This window comes from Cucurbita pepo, chromosome LG06, assembly GCF_002806865.2.
Source record: "Cucurbita pepo subsp. pepo cultivar mu-cu-16 chromosome LG06, ASM280686v2, whole genome shotgun sequence".
NCBI classification, from domain to species: domain Eukaryota; kingdom Viridiplantae; phylum Streptophyta; class Magnoliopsida; order Cucurbitales; family Cucurbitaceae; genus Cucurbita; species Cucurbita pepo.
The window spans coordinates 3,494,339-3,513,906 of NC_036643.1; the positions used below are offsets into that span (position 1 = coordinate 3,494,339).

The window sequence follows — 19,568 nt, forward strand, 5'->3', positions numbered from 1 at the left end:
ACATTAAATTGAAATTCATATACATTCGAAGATGAAATTGAAATTAAGCCTGAACTATAAGTTTATACCAGTAAATTAAATTGAAATTAAATTGAAATTCATATACATTTGAACATGACACAAATGAATAATTCAGACATTTCAAATGGGCCGGGCCGGTTAGACACTTGTTCGGCCCAGTTGTGGAGTAGCACTTTAGGGTTTTACTTCGTTCTCTCAACACGAGTCTAAAAGCTTTGCAGCATCGAGAGGATCAAATCGAAGCACCGGTGCCGATCTCTCTCAGATCCTCGAGTTCAAGATGGTCACATTCAGAGTAAGAATATGAACACTCAAATCTTCTCGATTTGAATTTTCTTTTCCGTAATTTTTTTTGTAACATTTTCTTCTCTGATAAGAATGCGTTCTAGTTGTTCATTGGATTCGCTTCTCCCAATTGGAAGTGAATTTGCTAGACTTTGATCTGTTTTTTTCATTATCTTTTCTCTTTTGCAGTTTCATCAGTACCAGGTTGTGGGGAGGGCTCTTCCTTCTGAAGCGGATGAGCATCCGAAGATCTATCGAATGAAGCTTTGGGCTACCAACGAGGTCCGCGCCAAATCCAAGTTCTGGTATGTTCTTCAATCCGTCAATGTTTATCTATCGTTTTGTTTAGTTGTTCGGGAGAAAATGTAGCGGAAGAACGAGAGTTTGAATCGTTATTAGTGGATTTGTTGTTTTCGACGTGATTTTGTCTACAAATTCACGAGGAGATTTTGAAGGAATCTGTGTAGCTTGAATCCCTATTCTTTTGATCCTTGCATCTGGATAGGTACTTTTTGAGGAAGTTGAAGAAAGTTAAGAAGAGCAATGGTCAAATTCTTGCCATTAATGAGGTATTATTACTCGCTTAGTTCCTTCTTACGTTGCTCCATGTTCTAAATCATAATACAATCAATAATCTTCTCGCGTTCATATTGCAATTTGTAGATCTTTGAGAAGAACCCAACCAAGATCAATAACTATGGCATTTGGCTGCGGTATCAGAGCCGAACTGGTTACCACAACATGTACAAGGAGTATCGGGATACGACATTGAACGGTGCTGTCGAGCAGATGTATACCGAGATGGCTTCGCGTCATCGGGTTAGGAGCCCCTGCATCCAAATCATTAAGACAGCGACTGTTCCTGCAAAGCTCTGCAAGAGGGAAAGTACGAAGCAGTTCCATGACTCAAAGATCAAATTCCCCTTGGTGTTTAAGAAGGTGAGGCCACCCACCAGGAAGCTCAGGACGACATACAAGGCATCTAGGCCTAACTTGTTCATGTAATTCTTCTCATCTTTGACCTCTCTTCTTTGATATGGGTAGTTTATAGAAACTTGGAGAAGTAGATTAAATTTCTGCACAAAAAACCTTTTGTTTTTCTAGCACAATTACAAGTTCCTCTGCTTTGGGTGTGAGGTGAGTTTGACAATTTTGGTTGGATTAATTTAAAGCAAATTTTTGAGGGTTTGTTTCTTAAGTGTTGGAAATTGCAGTCTTGAATTGTTTTATTTGGTATTTGGTCTCAAAACATTTCAATCATGCGTGGTTTGATTTTTTGAAGTAAAATTTTCTTCTCTTATGAGTTTGGCCTAATTCAAAAGTAATATTGTCTCTTGCCAATCGAATCCAACTAAATTGGGATGATCTTGATCAAACCAAGGTTTGGTCGCTTAGCCCCGTTCATTTTTGTTTCAAGAGATTTTTTCAAGAGATTTTCTAGAGATCCCCAATGACCAATCAAGGATTGCTAATGATCCAATAAGTCTATCGGTAATTCCGTGTCAATTGGGAAAGGATTGCTAATGATCCAATAAGTCTATCGGTAATTCCGTGTCAATTGGGAAAATGCATCCATAATGACTATTGCTAATGATCCAATAAGTCAATTAGGCAAATGCATCAAGAATGACTGGGTGATATCGGGAAGGATATCACGGAACCGAAAACTAGCCGTTAGCCCTGTCAATCCTCATGACTCAATTTTCTCCCTGACACCTATTTGTGTCAGTGAAATTGAGTTGGTTGAATTGGCATATGGATTGTTTTTTAAAATTGGTTTATGGATTGTTTTTTAAAATTAGTTGGAGTTGAATTATCTATTGTCAATCTCAGAAATTGGAAATGGGCTTCATGGGCCCATAATACAAAGAGAGCCCAATTTGAAAAGTACAGAAATGGACCTATTCAGAAATTGCAAAATGGGCTTTTTCATGGGCCTATAAAGCAAGAAGATAGCCCAATTTGAAGTATAGAAATGGGTCCATTTTCTTGGGCCCATTCGGAAATTGCAAATGGGCTATATTTGTCATAGGCCCATAAAGTAAGAAGATAGCCTAATTTGGAAAGTACAGAAATGGGCTCTTTACAGAAATTGCAAAATTCATATGTAAGTTGATATTTTTTCATAATTATAAAATACCCAAATTTTCTTAACTCTTAATAATCAACTTAATCAGCGTTATAAAGTTCTCCATCATCTTAAAATTTAAAACTTAAGTCATTAATTTAATCATAAGAACTTAGGTAAAATATCAATTTGATGTTATGTTGAATCATTTGCACCAACTTTTCTTTTTATTCATAATGAACAATAACACAATAATAACTTCCTTTCCCTTTTTTTCTTTTTAAACTTTAGATTAATGTTCAAAAGAAACATGATAAAATTGAGTGGAAGAGAAGAAATTAATTAGAATGGTCAAAATTTAATTTAATTTTTTTTTTGTATATTTATTTAGTCACTATTTATAAAAAAAAAAAATTAAATTTGTGGTTCACGTGCTCTCCAACATGTATTTTTTGTGCCAACCCAAATGTAGAACCGATTAAGACAGATTATCGACCAAAATTTAGATATTTGACTCCCACCACCTCACATGTCGTTGATATAAAAGAAAAATTTTAGCGCTCTCTCTATCATTCTTTTTCAACGTGTATGTATTGTTATGTCATATTTCTCTAAAAAGCTAGCTAGCTAGAACAACTCAAAAGGTAGCCTTTATGGGAAGCTTGATGATTAAATGTCATTTTGGATGTTTGCTACTATCATTTTTCATTTGTTACGATGATAGAGAGAGTTTATTGCTAAATCTGCGTCTTTCATCAAAATTTGAAATTAAACATTGAAATTAAACAAGTTTATTAAAATTCATACTTTCGGTATATCAACTAAATTTATCATAGAATTTCTAAACCAATTAGACATTTTTAAAGTTATACAGTCTAGAGACCTATTAAATAGATAAGCGTAATAAACTTTTAAACACAAACTTTGAACTAAATTGGACCCATTTTAAAATTTTAATAAACACGAACTAATAATCTCATAAACATGTGGGCAAGACATTATATTCAATCAAGTATTTTGGTTTCCTTTATTAAAGAGACAAAGAGAGAAAGGTGTTCTAGTAGTTAGTTAGATGATGCTAATCACTACTTGATTAAACTTCAAACTCAAATTTTGCCAATCATCCCTTTTTGAGAATTTTTTAAATAATATAATTTCTTTCATTTCTTAGAAATATTTTTAAAATCTCCCGTCAATATTATTTTAAAATGTAAGGACAAAATAAATAAATACAACTTTATCAAAAAGTTCTTTTAGTTATGAAAGATTTGCATTTTTGATTTTTGACTTTTTAATCATATCAATTGAACTATGTTCATGTTGATACCTTAATAAAAATTAAAAGATTATTTCTTGTTGTTAGACGAACACGACTCTCCACAATGGTATAATATTGTCCATTTTGAGCATAAGCTCTCATGGGTTTGCTTTGGGATTCCCAAAATTAGCGGATGTGGGACTTTTATCATCCAACACTCGTAATTTAGTCATAACAATAATTATAAAGATAAAATACCATAATTATTATTTACTCACATTAGAACAAACCAGCCATGCATACTTATCAGCTAAGAAATGAATATTGTTGGCAAAATATTATCATAAAAGTGGACAAAGTTCTCTCTCTAATTTGACCCACAAAAGTAACTAAATTATCCTAAAATCTCTGAATTTTACCATTTGGATTACATATTCAGAGGAACTCTCTCTCTACAAAACATTATGGAATTATATTCAGATTTGATGTAACTAAAATTACCCTATTTTTCTTCTTTAGTATATGCTTTTGTTGAATGATTACAAGAAGGTTAATTTAATTTCCTGGATTAGCAATTACAATCACGGGTTCAAAGCCACTAATTAACAATATATTGTCAAAAAGAATCAACCAACAGTAAAAAGATAATTTGGATAGACCCAACTTTTTTCTTACCCACCTCGCCTTTATAGATCTTCATGCTTCTTTTTTGGTCTGTGAGTTAAAAAAAGACTATACATTAATCATAATGAACAATTGAATCTATTAGCAATTTTGAAAAGTAAAGATGCTTTTTCCTAATGTACTTTTTTACTGATTTATTGCTGCTAATCTTCTAAACTTTCACCTTCAAATAAAACTAAATTTAGAGTCGTGTAGCTTATGGAGCAACTTTTTCGTGTCTTTTCCTTTTCGGGTGTGAAATTTCGTTCTAGTTGGTAAAAAGTCAACTGCTACGATCAAGGTCCATTTATTGACATGTGAAGGAGGAAGATTGAGCTCGTGATGTTTAAGTATTTCATATTATTGAATTTACCATAACCGGGTTCGGTGGTGATTTAGCATGATAATATAGCAGATATTGTCCACTTTGATTTGTTACGTATCGGTCGTCAGCCTCACGGTTTTAAAATACGTCTACTAGGGAGAGGTTTCCATACCCTTATAAGGAATGTTTCATTCCCCTCTCCAACCAATGTAGGATCTCACAATCCACCCCCCTTGAGAGCCTAGTGTTCTCGCTAGCACACTGCCCAATGTCTGAGTCTAATACCATTTGTAACAACCCAAGCCCACCACTGGCGGATATTGTCCACTTTAGCCCGTGTCAACCTCATGGTTTTAAAACGTGTCTACTAGGGAGAGGCTTCCACACCCTTATAAGGAATGTTTTGTTTTCCTCTCCAACCAATGTGAGATCTCACAAATTTCCACTTGTTAACCATCTATATATTTTCAACTTTTGAGTTCAGTGGTGATTTACCTGTACAAGACATTCGTCCATTCGGCTATACACCGCCTCTACCCTTGAAAACGACATATTGCAATTTGAATAAAACCTACAAAAGAAGGAAGAAAGTAGTAATTTATGGTTAAATAACAGCAGAATGACTGAAAGAAAAACAAAAATGGTGACTGAAGATGATGCAAGATTGGAAGAGATTCTATTGACAAATAAAGAGCAATTAGTTCAGCGCCAATATAACACTACACCCGTGAATGTTCAGCTAAATAGAAACAAACAACTTTCTTGAGTGCGTGTGTGTGTGGGGCGACAGTGGCGTATGTGTTCACAAGAGACCACAGTGGACAACAAAAGATAATGTTCTGAGCAGTATCCACTAACAACCCACTTTCATTTTCAGGCTCATATTTTCTTCTATTATTGAAAGTCCCAACTATTTTGCTGCAAAATCCCATTACATTCTTCCTTTCATACCGCAAAAAATGATATCAAATTTCACAGTGAACCCCCACATGGTTGAAAACTTTGTCTATACTAACCCCCCCAAGACCTTGAAATTTTTATACTAAAAAATGTTTATAGTATCACCAACTTTCAAACATTTTTCCCACTTTTTCTTTTGCTTTCTAGATCATATGAGAAACTGAGAGGAAAGAAAAAAAACTGACAGCCCACTTTAGTTTTCTAATCATTCACGATCAAACTTCTAACTTTTGTTCATCGGAGAGAGAAACGAGTGCCAGCAAGGACGCTAGGCCTCGAAGGGGAGTGAATTGTGAGATCCCACATCGGTTGGAGAGGGGAATGAAATATTCTTTATAAGGGTGTGGAAACCTCTCCCTAGTAGATGCGTTTTAAAAACCTTGAAGCCTAAAGAGAACAATATCTACTAGCGGTGGGCTTAGAGTTATTGGAAGAGAGAGAGTAGTTGTATTTCTTGAGAAAAATCAAGTACCTCTAAGTCCAGTGTCCACTTTAGGCATTATTGACCACCACCATTAGTGGTCCTCCTCTGACATTGTTCTGCTTATTCCTTTTTCCTCATTGCTACAAAAGCTTTCAAGATGGCTTGTGAAATCCATAGCAAACAAGTAAGCAGCCAACGCGGGTGGCTTCTGCATTGTGCTTGGAGCTTGTTCCATCAGGATCAAATAAACAATGCTCTTTTTACAGAAGAGAATGTTTCCTTTCTCCATCCCTGCAAGTTCTATACTTTTTCTCCTCCTCCTTCTCAAGTTTCAATCAGTCAGCTCATCCCAACAGCCCTACAAAAACGAAAACTTCCATACAAGCAAGAAAGACCACAGCCAGAAGGTTTCCTCTTCTTTCATTTCATATTTTACATGTCTTGATATTTGAAAAGACACACCAATGCAGAAAAAAAGAAAAAATGTATAGCTGAAATTGATTATTGGTTATAATGGTAACAGATGAGTTCCAGCCTACTGTTTGATATCACACTCCATGGGTTTCTCCTATGGGCTTCAATGGGGTTTCTTATGCCTGTTGGGATACTTGTTATCAGAATGTCTAGCAGGGAGCAATGTGGAAGAAGGCTGAAATTTTATTTTTACATTCATACAATTCTACAGGCAAGTTCATCTCTACTCTCTTTGTTCATCACAATCTTCTCCAGCAATACTCTCAAATACAAAAATAAGTACTTTTTTTTTGTTATTGTTTTCATAAAGAAGAATATTTTTTTTAACTAAACAGACAATAAATGTAGAGAGTTGCAGGAAAGCATCATTAACGCAATTAACTTTATCTTTTCATCAAACAAGCAAACAAACCATTTTTTTTTTCTATACTATATGAGCTTAATGATGGTTCAAGGGAAACCACAAGGGTCCTGATTCTGAATATCTTATACAGCCCCCAAGTTTGTTAACACAAAAGTTGATTAAACAGATAATTATGAATACTTGTGTCGAAAGAAAAGATACAAATCATCATATTCTAACTAATTAGAAACTCATAGCCAAATATCCATATTGTTGAAATCTAGCAGGTTTATGGATTATAATATAGGAGTTAGGTGAGTTTTAGCTCTAAAAAGTCAAAAAGGATATAAAAATATGAAGTTGAAGGATTTTGATCATCCTTCAACCACATAGATGGGGTCCACTTTGATGGATCTCATTCCAAAAAAGAACTGTGATTTGTGATCACAATGCTAGTATTTTCCATTCTAAAATAAGTTAATACAGTCATTATATGATCTTCACTTGATTCTGTTCAACAGATACTCTCTGTATTACTAGTCACAGCAGGAGCAGTCATGTCTATCAAGAAATTCAACAATGCTTTCAATAATAGTCACCAAAGGATAGGGATTGGCCTATATGGGATGATCTGGTTACAGGCGTTGATTGGAATTGTAAGGCCAAAGAGGTAAAATTTCATACTTCATCAGATATAAGGCAATATGTCCTGTTCTATATTCGAAACATTTCTAAGAATATGATTGGGCAGCTTATAAATGTTTGTGTTATTATACATGCGAGCCAACAATTTTTGAAGGATGAAGAGTATTGGTTGTTGTAAGAATAGGCCAACCAAGAACAGACTCGGAAAAACAATTTTTGTCACAGATATTCAACAACCATGTTTCTACTGATCTTTTGTTAAAAGAAACGATTAGAAAAAACAAACAAAGTTTCCTTACTCCAAAGTCAACTTTTGTATTGACTTCTATATGCTGAATTCTCTCTTTTCTATCTCTCTTGCAGGGGCTCTAACACAAGAAGCCTATGGTTTTTTATACATTGGATGCTGGGCACTGCAGTATCTCTCCTAGGAGTATTCAATGTATATTCAGGATTATTTGCTTACCATGAGAAAACATCTCGAAGTATACGAATTTGGACTATAATTTTCACTGTTGAAATTTCTTTGATTTCATTCTTTTACCTATTCCAAGACAAACTGGAGTATATACAAAAGCAAGGAGTTATTTTGGGGAATGATTTGGTAACACCTACCGATCAAGTGCTCTCTCCAAATGACAAGCAAAAGGAGCTGACTACTGATCCTTGCTGAAGGAGTAAATAGATTTGTCAGAAGCTTGCTTTCACTAACATGAGATTGTTGTCATTCTTCTTACTCATATCTCTCCTCTTATTGGGATTTGTATAGGGAAAGAGTGGTATTTTGTAAGAGATGAGATCTGGGCTTGCAGGAGATATTTTCTGATGTGGTTTTTCTGTTTTCTATCACAGATTTGAACCTAATGAATACAGAGTTTTTGAAGAATAAAAAGAAGATACTGTCATCTGGTTTTTTTTAAAAAAGAAAGATACTGTCATCTGATAGTTGGTAAACATAAGAAATTATCTAACATTATTTTCAAAATTTTGAGATCCCACGTCGGTTGGAGAGGGGCACGAAATATTCCTTATAAGGGTGTGGAACCTCTCCCTAACATGCGCGTTTTAAAATCGTGAAGCTGACGATGATACGTAACGGGCTAAAGTAGACAATATATGTTAGTAGTGTGCTTGAGTTGTTACAAATGATATCAGAGCCAGTCACCAGACGGTACGAGGCACTGGTCGGAGTAGGGCTAGACCCTCTCTATAGAAGATGCGTTTTAAAACAGTGAAACTGACGGCAATACATAACGGGCCAAAAACAAACAATATCTGCTAGTGGTGGGCTTGGGCTATTACATTCATACTTTTCCAGAAATATAGAACTCAAGTTGAAAATTAAGATGAAAACAATGGGCAATGAATCTTCAATATCATGAGATAATCACTTCTATAAATATGATGTTTGTATAAACTGTATATCATGGAAAAAGTTAGCCCTACTTTTTATAGCCAGTTATTATAGCAATTCCCAATATTAAAATAGAAGGCAAAATTATAAATGCTTCAACTGTAGCAAAGAAAACTGAATCGTTCCTTTGAGATATTTCATTCAAGTATGATTGTCTTTTGATATTCCTCTTCTGAGAAATTGTCAAAAACTTGGCACTAACCTTCTTCAAGTTCTTACCCAACGGAACGTTAAAATCGTCATATCTGTCTCTGAACAACCGTGCAAGCTGATCACGGATCGTAATTTTCTGGTAACTGCCATCGCTTTCATAACCTGATAACATAAAATCTCAGTAAGTTCAAGTGAAATGGGGATGATCTCTTTCAATGAAAGAGGGCTGATGTCATTCTATTTCATTGCCATTTTGTTTGCTTGTTAGAAGAGAGAATCAGCTCACTTACCATCAATTATTTGGCTACCAGAAGAGAGTTGCTCCAAGAGATCAAGCTGTGTACGTGCAGAAGAAGATGATCCTATACAGTTGAAAAGAAAAATAATGATAATCTTTAATTGCTCCGTGAAATCTTTAAAACAAGCAGGTTAAACTACACTTTTGACTTCTCATGCTTTAACCTTATTTGAATTTGATTCCGTTACTTCTAAAATTATCATATTTCGTCCTTATGAAATTGTTAAAATTTGATTCCTCATGAAATTTCTAAAGGCATTAGAACTAAATTTGGAAATGGAATCATGCTATGTCGAAGCATAGAAACTAGAAACGTATTTAGCCAGGAAAAACAAGATAATCTTTACTTTATTATATTTGTATAGATAAGGCACTTGAATTGGAATTGGATCCCCTTCCATATCAAAAAAAGGAGTCCATAATGTCCATTCCCTTAATAATATATTCTCAAAAGAATTTAAAATCTCAATCGTTCAGATTTACGAATAGGATTCTTCCATTGTATAGGTAATTAAACTATAGGATCGATTACAGAGCTAAGAATCAAACGAATCACAATTTTGAAGAAACAAATAGAAAGAACAGCAAGAAAATACGCATCAACGAAACAAAAGCAGTGAATTAATGCATACCAGATGAAGACGAAATGAGAAGTTCCTCCTCTTTAACTCTACCCTCCGCGCCCTCAGAAACAGCCAGTTTTCTCGAAGAAGATGAACACAACGAGGATGAAACTTCAAAAGCGGCCATTTATTCTACAGAATATTTGAAGAAGAAGAAGAAGAAGAAGAAGAAAAGTGTGGATTTGAGCCATGGAACGCAATCACGAAATTCGAGTTCATGATTTTATTGTATTCAAGCGAAAAATCTATGGCTTCTGGTCTCCATTACAGGGACTTGGAGGGGAACTTGAATTGGCGGCTACAATTTTTCCATTTTTTTCGAACTTTAATTTACATAATGCAATTTATAGCCACTTCAACTTTCATAATTTAATGGAAAATAGCTTCGCGGCAACAAAATCTTTATTTATTTTAAATATTACCGTCGCAAAATTAATTAATTAATTAATTAATTTAATATTGCTAAAAAAACATATTTATAATATATATTAAAAATATATTTATTTTAAGCGCCTGACAACCAATATAATCTTGTTCTGACCCTATTTATTTTACTGAAAAAAAAAAAAAAAGTTCTCCACCCCTTCCCTCATTTTTTTTTATCTAAATAGGAAATTATCTCTTCGTTCGGGCAGAGTCCCATAAGTAAAATGAACATCTCTATCATTCATATCATGAAATACGAGATTGAATTTTATATAAAAAAAAATAAGTTTCGAGTCAGCTTCCGATGGCTAAAAGGGTTCAAATATAATAATTAAATTCTACACTAAATTTTTTCATGAAAAAAAAATTAAAATACGAATCAATTTGAGCTAAAAATAGAAAGAAAAACTGTGGATTTAAAATATTCACATGAAATTATTTATAATCTAAAGTTTAAAGTTGTATTAATTAAAATCGAAAATTAATAATTATGTCCATTTAAATCCTAGAGATGAAGAAGGGTATTTTGGTAATTTGGAGAAAAGAGAAGAAGGGAAGGGATTTGAAAATATGACCGTTGAAGGCGTTTTGGGGATCATTATTGTATTCTATTTGGAAAGAAAAAGGAAAATATTTTAAGAACTCCACATCGAATCAGATTCAAAGTGAGCGAAGCCTTTTTCCCCAAAAATACTCTCTCACACGCTCTTACCCACATTTCTTCCTTCTTCTCTCGGAGAAACCCGGCGGCGGGTTAATGGCAAGTCCCGACACGGCGGAGTCGACACCGGCGGCGGCGGCGGCGACGGAGGAGGAGGCTCATCCCTATGCTTTTCATGTATCTGGACCGCGCAATGTTATTTCTCCTAATTGGCGAGATCTCATTAATTCGAGTTGGTAACTTCACTCTCCTCTGTTTCCACCATTTTTTTCCGGCTCTGTTTTCTTCTTCACTTCTTAAATCAAGCTTATAATCTAAGATCAAATAACATTTTGATGTTCATGAACTTTTAATCATTTTGATTTCATCCTTCGAACCTAAATTTTATCGAAATTAGTAACAATTTTGATTTGATTCTTCAAGTCTAGACAGTGCAGTTGTTAGAAATGGAATTTGTATGCAAGATGTTTGTGGAGTTCTCGAGATCATTACGAATCTCAATTTCTTTAAAATTTTGGTTTGTTAATGCAGGATGAATTTGACCAGGTTGAGTGTTGAAAAAAAAAGACTTAGGGTTTGAGTTATGAATTTGTTTGAACTGATTTAAATTCAAATAGATGAGAAAACTTATGGGTTGGGTTTTCACGAATTTATGTAAAACTAAATTGGATTCAACAGAATTGAATCTATTGTTAAATCTTTTAATTTTTTTCTTTTACAAAAATTTTATAAATCTTATGTTGAGTTGGATTGAGTTTATTATTTAATAAGGGTTGTTTGAGTTTAAAAAATTTGTAACCTGAATAATTGAGTTAGGTTTAAAAGCTGTCCCAACTTAACTCGAACCAACAACCCATGAACACCTCCATGTCCCAACTTAACTCGATCCAACCCAACCCATTAACATCTCCATTCGAGACTGGCCGGAAACCATGCAGTTCAATTGAAACATTTTTTTTATTAATTTTCTTAGTTCAATAATATGGTAGTAGAAAATTCGAACCTCTATCATTTTAGTCGATAGTATATGATTTACATCAATTGAGTTATGCTCACTTTGACATTCCGATGAGGAACTTCGGTGCAGGAAGGACGGGAATTACAAAAGAACCGTCGTTGCATGTTTTATCCAAGCAGTTTACCTGCTTGAACTAGACAGACAAGAGAACAAAAGCAACAAAGAAAACGCACTGGCTCCCAAATGGTGGATCCCCTTCAAATACAAGCTAGTACAAACCTTGATAGACGAAAGAGATGGTTCCATATTCGGTGCAATACTAGAATGGGATAGGTCAGCAGCCATGGCTGATCTAGTCCTCATCAGACCCAGTGGTGCACCAAGGGCTGTTTTAGCACTAAGAGGTACATTACTCAAAAGTCCGACGATCAGACGGGACATCGAGGACGACCTTCGGTTTCTTGCTTGGGAGAGCCTAAAGGGTTCAGTCCGGTTTAACGTAGCTTTGAAGGCACTGAAATCAGTTGCTGAGAGCTATGGAAGCCACAATGTTTGCATTGCTGGGCATTCCTTGGGCGCTGGGTTTGCTCTACAAGTGGGGAAGGCCTTAGCTAAAGAAGGAATCTACGTTGAAACTCATTTGTTCAATCCTCCTTCTGTTTCAGTGGCTATGAGCTTGAGGAACATAGGGGAAAAGGCTGAGTTTGCTTGGAAGAGGATCAAATCAATGCTTCCTTCAGGGAGTGAAACTACAGGGAATAGCAGCATGGAAGGGGAAAAGGCCAGTGGAGGGGGAGCTGGTTTCAAGAACTGGGTAGCTAATCTAAACAGGTTGAAGAATCCTGGGGTGGGAATTGGGAAGTGGGTCCCACATATATATGTAAATAATAGTGATTATATATGCTGTTCATATACTGAATCAGATCAAGTAGAGAAAAGCAATGAAGGGAAAGAGAATGTTAACCCTAAAAATGGGAAAGCAGCTGCAGCAGCTGCAGCAGCGAAGTTGTTTGTAATGTCTAAGGGAAAGCAGAAGTTTCTTGAAGCTCATGGATTGGAACAATGGTGGTCTGATGATTTGCAGCTTCAGCTAGCTCTTCATGATAGCAAGCTTATAAGCAGGCAGCTTAGGTCTCTGTACCCTATGTCAACAGGACAGCCAATACAGGGAAATCCGGGTAGGTGAAGTTAAGTTTTGGGGATTTTTGTGGCTAAATAACTCGTTTTCGACTTCGGGATATGTCGGTACAGTTCTTATAAGCAGGCAGCTTAGGTCTCTGTACCCCCTATCAACAGCACAGCCAACACAGGGAAATTACAGTAAGTGAAGTTCAGTTTATGGAATTTTGTGGCTCAATAACTCGTTTTCGACTTTGGGGTATGTCGGTATAGTTCTTTTGGTGTCGTGTCTCGTGTTTGTTGCTTCATTTGGATTGTGTTCATCGTGAATATATGAGATTTTTCTCTTTGTGATTCTTTTCAACTCTGTTTGGTTGAGCAAATCATCTTGCAGTGTCTTGCCATAAACTAGACAGATACATCATTATAAAGACAAGTTCTAGATTCTTTTCTGAAATATGCAATGTTTGAACCTAGTGGAGAGAGTTTACTTAGTTTTCTTTTGTGAATTTCGTATGGATGAAACAAGTATTCTATAAGAAATGCAAATAAAGTTGATCATAAGCTAAATTTTTACACGCTGGGCATTGATTTTAATTTTGTTTTTTCTTCGTGTATAAGTTTAGGGGGCATAATCTTTTTTAATTAACAATATGCTGTGAGATCCCACGTCAGTTAGAGAGGAGAACAAAACATTCTTTATAAGGGGGTGGAAACCTCTCCCTACTAGACGCGTTTTAAAAACATTGAGGAAAACCCGAATGGGAAAACTCAAAGTGACAATATTTGCTTGCGGTGGGCTTAGGCTATTACAGATGGTATCAAAGCTAGACACGAGGCAGTGTGCCAGCGAGAATGCTGGAGCCCAGAGGGGGGTGGATTGTGAGATCCCACATCGATTGGAGGGGGGAACGAGTGTCAGCAAAGACGCTGAACCCTGAAGGGAGGTGGATTGTGAGATCCCACATTGGTTGGGGAGAAGGAGAACGAAACATTCATTATAAGAGAGTGAAAACTTCTACCCAACAGACGCGTTTTCAAAACCTTGAAGGGAAACTAGAAAGGGAAAGCCCAAAAAGGACAATATCTATTAGCGGTGGGCTTGACTGTTATATATGTCGTTAGTGTTCGGATAATGAAAATGAATAAATCATATAGAAATGAGCAGCAGCCTAGGTCTCTAACCATTTGCAGTTTATACGAAAGAAAGAAAGCAGGAGATTAGCAGCAGCCTTACCTCCATCCCCATGTTTCTAACTGTTCTCTGCCAAGTATATACTAAGCGTCCATTCCTTACGTATGAAACCAAAAACGATCAGAAAGCTATAAACAGAAGAATCGAAGATATTACAATCAGTTAAACCAGACAAAAGGGTGTTTTAACTTTGAACTTTACCGCTTAAAAGTGGGCACAAGGATCATCTTGCTCGGAATGTCACGATCCACTGATATAAGCAAGAACAAAACAGAGAATAGAAGAAGAAGAAAACAGGGAATATTTCTTCAGGAACCTCAAGTTTGTATATTTCTGCTCTTAATCGTATCTCCCAAATTCTACACATCATATTGACTAAAGCAGCAGCTACACTAGTCTAGAACATGAAGGTATGACTAACATGAGAAAAATTTCTACTAGAATTCAAAGGAAATAGATATTTCCACTCCATTACCATCACTGGTTAGCTAACTTAACAAATCCTGTTCTTCAAGAGCTGTTCTCCAATAAATGAGATGAAGCTGTCCGACAGATAAAGGAGATGAAGATGGAACTGGCTTACCCAGAAAGCAACACATATGTACAGTCTTTGCTAGAGATGGAAACAGGCATGATTTGTCAGCGTTGGGCATTGAAATGACGATCCGGGCATAGATATGATGAGGTTATCAACAGCCATGAATGGAACTGGTTTTGAAGTTGCAAGCTACTCGGCCTTGAGAATCGATTGATGAAAAGAACATGAACTGATTCCTGCAGAGATAGGAGCAAAAGAACAATTCACCATTGACATCCAAAAGGAATAAAGCTAAAACAAACATTTTAAGCCAAAGAAAATGCATACAGAGCAAACATGGAAGTTAGGCAAGTGAAAGCAAACAGAAGAACTCAGAGGAAGAAAAACTATATAAAGTGAACTTAGAAAGCCATTAGATAAACAAAAATGGAAAAAATATGTGAGATCCCACATCGGCTGGGGAGGAGAACGAAACATTCTCTATAAGGGTGTGGAAACTTTTCCCTAGTAAACACGTTTTAAAAACCTTGAAGGGAAGCCCGAAAGAGAAAGCCCAAAAAAAAAACAATATCTGCTAGCGGTGAGCTTGGACTGTTACAAATGGTATCAGAGCCAAACACCGGGCGATGTGCCAGCAAGGAGGCTGAACCCTGAAGGAGGGTGGACACGAGATGGTGTGCCAGCAAGGACGTTAGACCCCAAAGGGAGGTGGATTTGGGGTCCCACGTCGATTGGAGAAGGGAACGAATGCCATCGAGGATGCTGGACCCCGAAGGGGGGTGGGTTGTGAGATCCCGCATCGATTGGGGAGGAGAATGAAACATTCTTTATAAGGGTGTGGAAACCTCTCCCTAGTAGACGCATTTTAAAAACGTTGAGGGAAAACCCGAAAGGGAAAACCCAAAGTGGATAATATCTGCAAGCGGTAGGCTTGGACTATTACAAAATAATATATGAAGCAAAGAGAAAGGGGTACGTGTGTAAGGTGTAGGGCTGAAAAGTTGGGATGGTGATGCTTGTGCAACAACAGAAACTGAATGAAGACAGTGCCAAAACTACATGAAGTAGAATGATTTTATACCAATGGAATAACTTCCAAGCTCCCTACAGCACCAATAAGTATCCATCCTCAAGGTAACACTCGCAAACTTGTTAAAAATTTGAACAAGTCAAACTAAAATCAGTCTATGCTAGAGTGAAAAGCCATGATACGTGAAGATAAATGTGCCAGTAAAATAGTTCTAAAGAAGAACTTCCATGGTGAGTGAAACATATGCAACATAGAGTTCAAAAGATCCAACACAATTATCTTCAAGATTCTAGGAAATATACACTCAAGGCTCCAATTGACTCGTAGACCAATGTAATCTTGGTCGATGGTTCCCGCTGCCATCAGACATGGACACAAGTTCGATATCTTCAAGATTTTGGTGGATGCTTACAATTTTGAATTCTGCCCTTACCCACCTTCACTCGATAGGAAAAATAACGACACACACCTACGTTTTTATTTCCCTCTTTCCAAAGGCAATAATACTATAAAAAGTATTGAACCAAAATCAGTAAGCTTCATCCATATTGATTGCAACGCAGGTACTTGTTGAGGTAAAAAACAAGAACCAGTTAACGCAATATGCATATGAGAGAGATCGACTTACAGTTGGTTGACTGTTGACCCACTTGTCCAGGTTCCGTAAGACTTAATTCAACGTCGTGACTAGCTGTCCAACCGGGCTCGTAAGCTTCAAGAAAACCCATTTTTGCTTTATTAGGTAGATCATGAGGATGAACAAACGGCACCCCAGGAGGCCATCCAATCTCCATTCTTGTGCTGGCACAAGGGCTATCTAATGTGTGAATGTGATTCTCACAGTCCTTTAGATTACAGAACCTCAATTTGATACCCTTCTTATCTGCAATTTCCTGTACTCTCTCCTTCAGAACTCTCTGTGCCTCGAGCCGTAATCTCTTAGAAGGGGGTAGAGGTTTGGTACTTGAATTATTCTTTCTCCTCCTCATTTTTAGGGATCCTGTACCAGCATTTCATCGATCCAATAGCCTGTTAATTGAAAGCTTCTCACTAAGGGGGCTACTAACACTAAGCAATTACTAAACAAGAAACATTGCCCAACAAGTGAATAAAGACGAAAAGAACAAATAAAAACTCAAGCAAGCAATATATATTGAAACATGAATCATTTTCTCACACGCTCTTTCACTATGTAAATAAATTAGATACGTTATTCAAGCACTTGAACCCACTTAGATCACATCTAGACAAATCGAAGTGGGACGAAGGGCAATGACATGAAATGCACGACGAGATGGCAATGCATTTATCAAACTCAAAATGGATTCGACTTCGGAAATGCTCCAAATGGGTGGATATTTTAATACTATTTGTCGGCACAATAATAAAAAAATTATAAAAATAAGATTTGACCTACCATCTTGGGATGTAGAGAAACTGAAATTCTGGAAATTTGGGCGGTTAAAGAGTTGGTCAGTTGAGGGTGATCTCTGCATAAAGTCGTCCACCGGTACTGGGAGCTGGAACTGAACGTCTACCCCATGGCCAGCTGCTCTCATTTCTGAACAACTGAGGCTAGTCATGGATTTAGGCATGAGTTTGAACGACAAGGAACACCGTCCATACATACTACCTTGAATATTATTCACATCGGTTCTGAGCAAAGCAGGATTCACATACCCTGCAGTTGCTTGATAGAGTGCAAGTCCAGGATAAACTATAGCATCTTGAGGGCCAAGATCTCCATCCACAAGAATCCACCTACCATTGAAATCCTTTATTAGTAAACCTGCCTTATCTGACTTGACCAGAGTAAGAAGACTTTTATCGATTTGATGCTCATGGTCCGACGTATACATAGCCAACTGACTATCCTCTTGGGGAGTTAATTTATGGTGATGCTCTCCATGAAATGAGGGCCTCCCATAACAGCAAGCGGATAACACAGAAGATGATATCTCCCTACTTCTTAGAGGAACATTATCGAGTATTTCCGTGAAAGGAGAGCTGCGCAAGTTTAGATAGAAGCTGATGGCATCCAAAATAATTCGAGATGCCTTTCCATAGAGTGCAAATATGTCGGCCAAACCTGCAGGTGGTAACTCCATTCCATTGCTGGGCTCAACTGGAGTCAATCCAGGCCTATAATCATACGTTTCTTGCCACATCTGAGAATCTACATAGTAACCAGAAGTTCTGCACCACTCCCGTGTATCATTATTTTGCATCAACTCAGCAGATGGACATGCAGCTCTCTGGTGGAAGTAGAGACGAGCAGAATCTAAACCAGACCTTAAAAGAGCCCCATCACAAGCAGGGAATTGGATGATGGCAGCAGAGTATTGAGCTAGTGAATGTGACAGAGTTGAGACCGACAATTTGAAAGTTTCAGAAGGAACGCCTTCAGATGGAGCGATATCGGTAAGCTTCACACGACCCAATGATGGCAGGCCATTGCCTGCCATGAAATGAAATGCTTTCAACGGCCAAACACCTCAATTCAAGAAACTCTGCTCATTCTATACACAAGAACAAGCGAAAAAGCCCAATCAGTGACAGCAAAGATAAATACCAATTCATGGAAGTATGTATTACAATCACAGTGGAGTTTAAACATTTCTATTTAAAAGAACAATCAATATTCTTAACATACATGGTTTTTCGCATTCACAACTCAAACAAACAACCATTTACGACTGAAACTTTTGCAGAATTAGCATGAGGTAAATAACAGTATAATCCCCAAGTCACACAGGCAGAAGAGAATCGATTGTAAAATGTAAAGCCAAGCAGAACCCATCAATTAGAGAAACATCCGAAGGTCGGGTTTGGATCAAATTCAAAGCCCTAAATCCATGGCCAAACATTGACGCCAAAAACCGAGTAACTAGTAAACGAACCTGAATATGACGAGTATTCCTTAGTCGCCGGAGCAAGTCACTTGCCCTGTGTTCCTGACAGCAGCTGAGCGAAAGATCAAAATCAAGCTGAAAAAGTTCGAAAAAATGACATACTTTATAGGGCAAAAAAAAAGAAATTTATTAAAAAGAAGATGAGAATTCGAGTTCGAGGAGAAAAGCGACCTGAGGGAGTCAATTTGACCAAGAAGTATGCGCCGTTTTTCTCCCCTTCCATTTGGTGCGTTACTATCCCAAATGGCGTTTTCTGTAAATCATGGAAAATATCCGCAAAATAGACCATCTATAGAATTCTGGAACTCGAATTTTCCCCCCTTTAAAACGACGTAGTTTTAATCAAAAATAAAAAAGATATAAAACAAACTAAAAGTTTAAAATGGATTTAAACCCAAAACAATTCTGAAAAAGTTAAATTTTTCTAAATTCAAGATTTCCATCTATATAACAACTTTTAAAAAATAAATGTAGACATTAAAATAAATAAATAAAAATTAATATACCCCAACTTTTACTTACTACTTAATTTTACTCCTAAATTTTTTATCTAAAATATCTCACGAGATATACCAGACATGAAATTCTAGAGTAAAGGAGGATGAAATGCTAATTTCGTCTACTATCAAAGTCATGCCCTAAAATTAGACATGCAATAACTCCAAAAGAAAAGGAGTCAAGCCTCCTCGAAGGCCGTAAAAAATGACCAAGACTTTGTTCGAGGGGAGATGTTGCATGATAAAAGTCTCCCACATCAGTTAATTTAGAGAATGAT

The 19,568-nt window shown here is 36.6% G+C and overlaps 5 protein-coding genes and 1 long non-coding RNA gene across 7 annotated transcripts; 3 read left to right on the forward strand and 3 right to left on the reverse strand.

The window, feature by feature from the left end:
• Positions 1-210: 210 nt before the first annotated feature.
• On the forward strand, positions 211-1,504 carry LOC111797269 (60S ribosomal protein L18a-like). Its single transcript, XM_023680227.1, has 4 exons — positions 211-316; positions 496-611; positions 812-875; positions 970-1,504. Exons 1-4 carry the CDS (start codon positions 302-304, stop codon positions 1,309-1,311), a joined length of 537 nt encoding a protein of 178 aa, XP_023535995.1. The 5' UTR covers positions 211-301; the 3' UTR covers positions 1,312-1,504.
• A 2,581-nt stretch (positions 1,505-4,085) lies between these two features.
• LOC111797252 lies at positions 4,086-6,140 on the reverse strand. Its single transcript, XR_002815505.1, has 3 exons — positions 6,053-6,140; positions 5,116-5,191; positions 4,086-4,346 (listed from the first exon to the last, which is right to left on the reverse strand). It is a non-coding gene; the product is annotated as an uncharacterized LOC111797252 (long non-coding RNA).
• A 37-nt stretch (positions 6,141-6,177) lies between these two features.
• LOC111797251 (cytochrome b561 domain-containing protein At4g18260-like) lies at positions 6,178-8,371 on the forward strand. The gene is made up of 4 exons (XM_023680207.1): positions 6,178-6,411; positions 6,528-6,689; positions 7,343-7,491; positions 7,830-8,371. The coding sequence occupies exons 1-4, from the start codon at positions 6,256-6,258 to the stop codon at positions 8,137-8,139; spliced, it is 777 nt and encodes a 258-aa protein (XP_023535975.1). The 5' UTR covers positions 6,178-6,255; the 3' UTR covers positions 8,140-8,371.
• A 322-nt stretch (positions 8,372-8,693) lies between these two features.
• Positions 8,694-10,257, reverse strand: LOC111797343. The gene is made up of 3 exons (XM_023680323.1): positions 9,964-10,257; positions 9,324-9,395; positions 8,694-9,195 (listed from the first exon to the last, which is right to left on the reverse strand). Exons 1-3 carry the CDS (start codon positions 10,079-10,081, stop codon positions 8,909-8,911), a joined length of 477 nt encoding a protein of 158 aa, XP_023536091.1. The 5' UTR covers positions 10,082-10,257; the 3' UTR covers positions 8,694-8,908.
• Positions 10,258-11,039: 782 nt separating this feature from the next.
• Positions 11,040-13,612, forward strand: LOC111796571 (GDSL esterase/lipase At4g10955). The gene is made up of 2 exons (XM_023679246.1): positions 11,040-11,277; positions 12,129-13,612. Exons 1-2 carry the CDS (start codon positions 11,138-11,140, stop codon positions 13,183-13,185), a joined length of 1,197 nt encoding a protein of 398 aa, XP_023535014.1. The 5' UTR covers positions 11,040-11,137; the 3' UTR covers positions 13,186-13,612.
• A 985-nt stretch (positions 13,613-14,597) lies between these two features.
• On the reverse strand, positions 14,598-19,065 carry LOC111797542. Of its 2 annotated transcripts, none has more exons than XM_023680575.1 (5): positions 18,965-19,065; positions 18,782-18,868; positions 17,299-18,400; positions 16,510-16,881; positions 14,598-15,087 (listed from the first exon to the last, which is right to left on the reverse strand). In XM_023680575.1, coding segments are annotated over exons 3-5 (1,422 nt in total). In that variant the 5' UTR covers positions 18,347-18,400; positions 18,782-18,868; positions 18,965-19,065; the 3' UTR covers positions 14,598-15,085. The 2 variants fall into 2 exon arrangements, with proteins under 2 accessions (XP_023536343.1, XP_023536344.1); XM_023680576.1 differs by having other exon boundaries at positions 18,782-18,845; positions 18,965-19,048.
• Between the last annotated feature and the right edge of the window lie 503 nt (positions 19,066-19,568).

Coding starts and splice junctions, on each gene's coding strand:
- LOC111796571 (XM_023679246.1), top strand. CDS start 11,138: ATGGCAAGTCCCGACACGGCGGAGTCGACACCGGCGGCGGCGGCGGCG. Junction 11,278..12,128: donor GATCTCATTAATTCGAGTTG/GTAACTTCACTC, acceptor ACTTCGGTGCAG/GAAGGACGGGAATTACAAAA.
- LOC111797269 (XM_023680227.1), top strand. Junction 612..811: donor CGCGCCAAATCCAAGTTCTG/GTATGTTCTTCA, acceptor GCATCTGGATAG/GTACTTTTTGAGGAAGTTGA. Junction 876..969: donor AAATTCTTGCCATTAATGAG/GTATTATTACTC, acceptor TGCAATTTGTAG/ATCTTTGAGAAGAACCCAAC.
- LOC111797343 (XM_023680323.1), bottom strand. CDS start 10,081: ATGGCCGCTTTTGAAGTTTCATCCTCGTTGTGTTCATCTTCTTCGAGA. Junction 9,396..9,963: donor TCTCATTTCGTCTTCATCTG/GTATGCATTAAT, acceptor TCAACTGTATAG/GATCATCTTCTTCTGCACGT. Junction 9,196..9,323: donor TGGTAGCCAAATAATTGATG/GTAAGTGAGCTG, acceptor TTATGTTATCAG/GTTATGAAAGCGATGGCAGT.
- LOC111797251 (XM_023680207.1), top strand. CDS start 6,256: ATGCTCTTTTTACAGAAGAGAATGTTTCCTTTCTCCATCCCTGCAAGT. Junction 6,412..6,527: donor AGAAAGACCACAGCCAGAAG/GTTTCCTCTTCT, acceptor TAATGGTAACAG/ATGAGTTCCAGCCTACTGTT. Junction 6,690..7,342: donor ACATTCATACAATTCTACAG/GCAAGTTCATCT, acceptor TCTGTTCAACAG/ATACTCTCTGTATTACTAGT.
- LOC111797542 (XM_023680575.1), bottom strand. CDS start 18,346: ATGGCAGGCAATGGCCTGCCATCATTGGGTCGTGTGAAGCTTACCGAT. Junction 16,882..17,298: donor TTTCTCTACATCCCAAGATG/GTAGGTCAAATC, acceptor ATGCTGGTACAG/GATCCCTAAAAATGAGGAGG.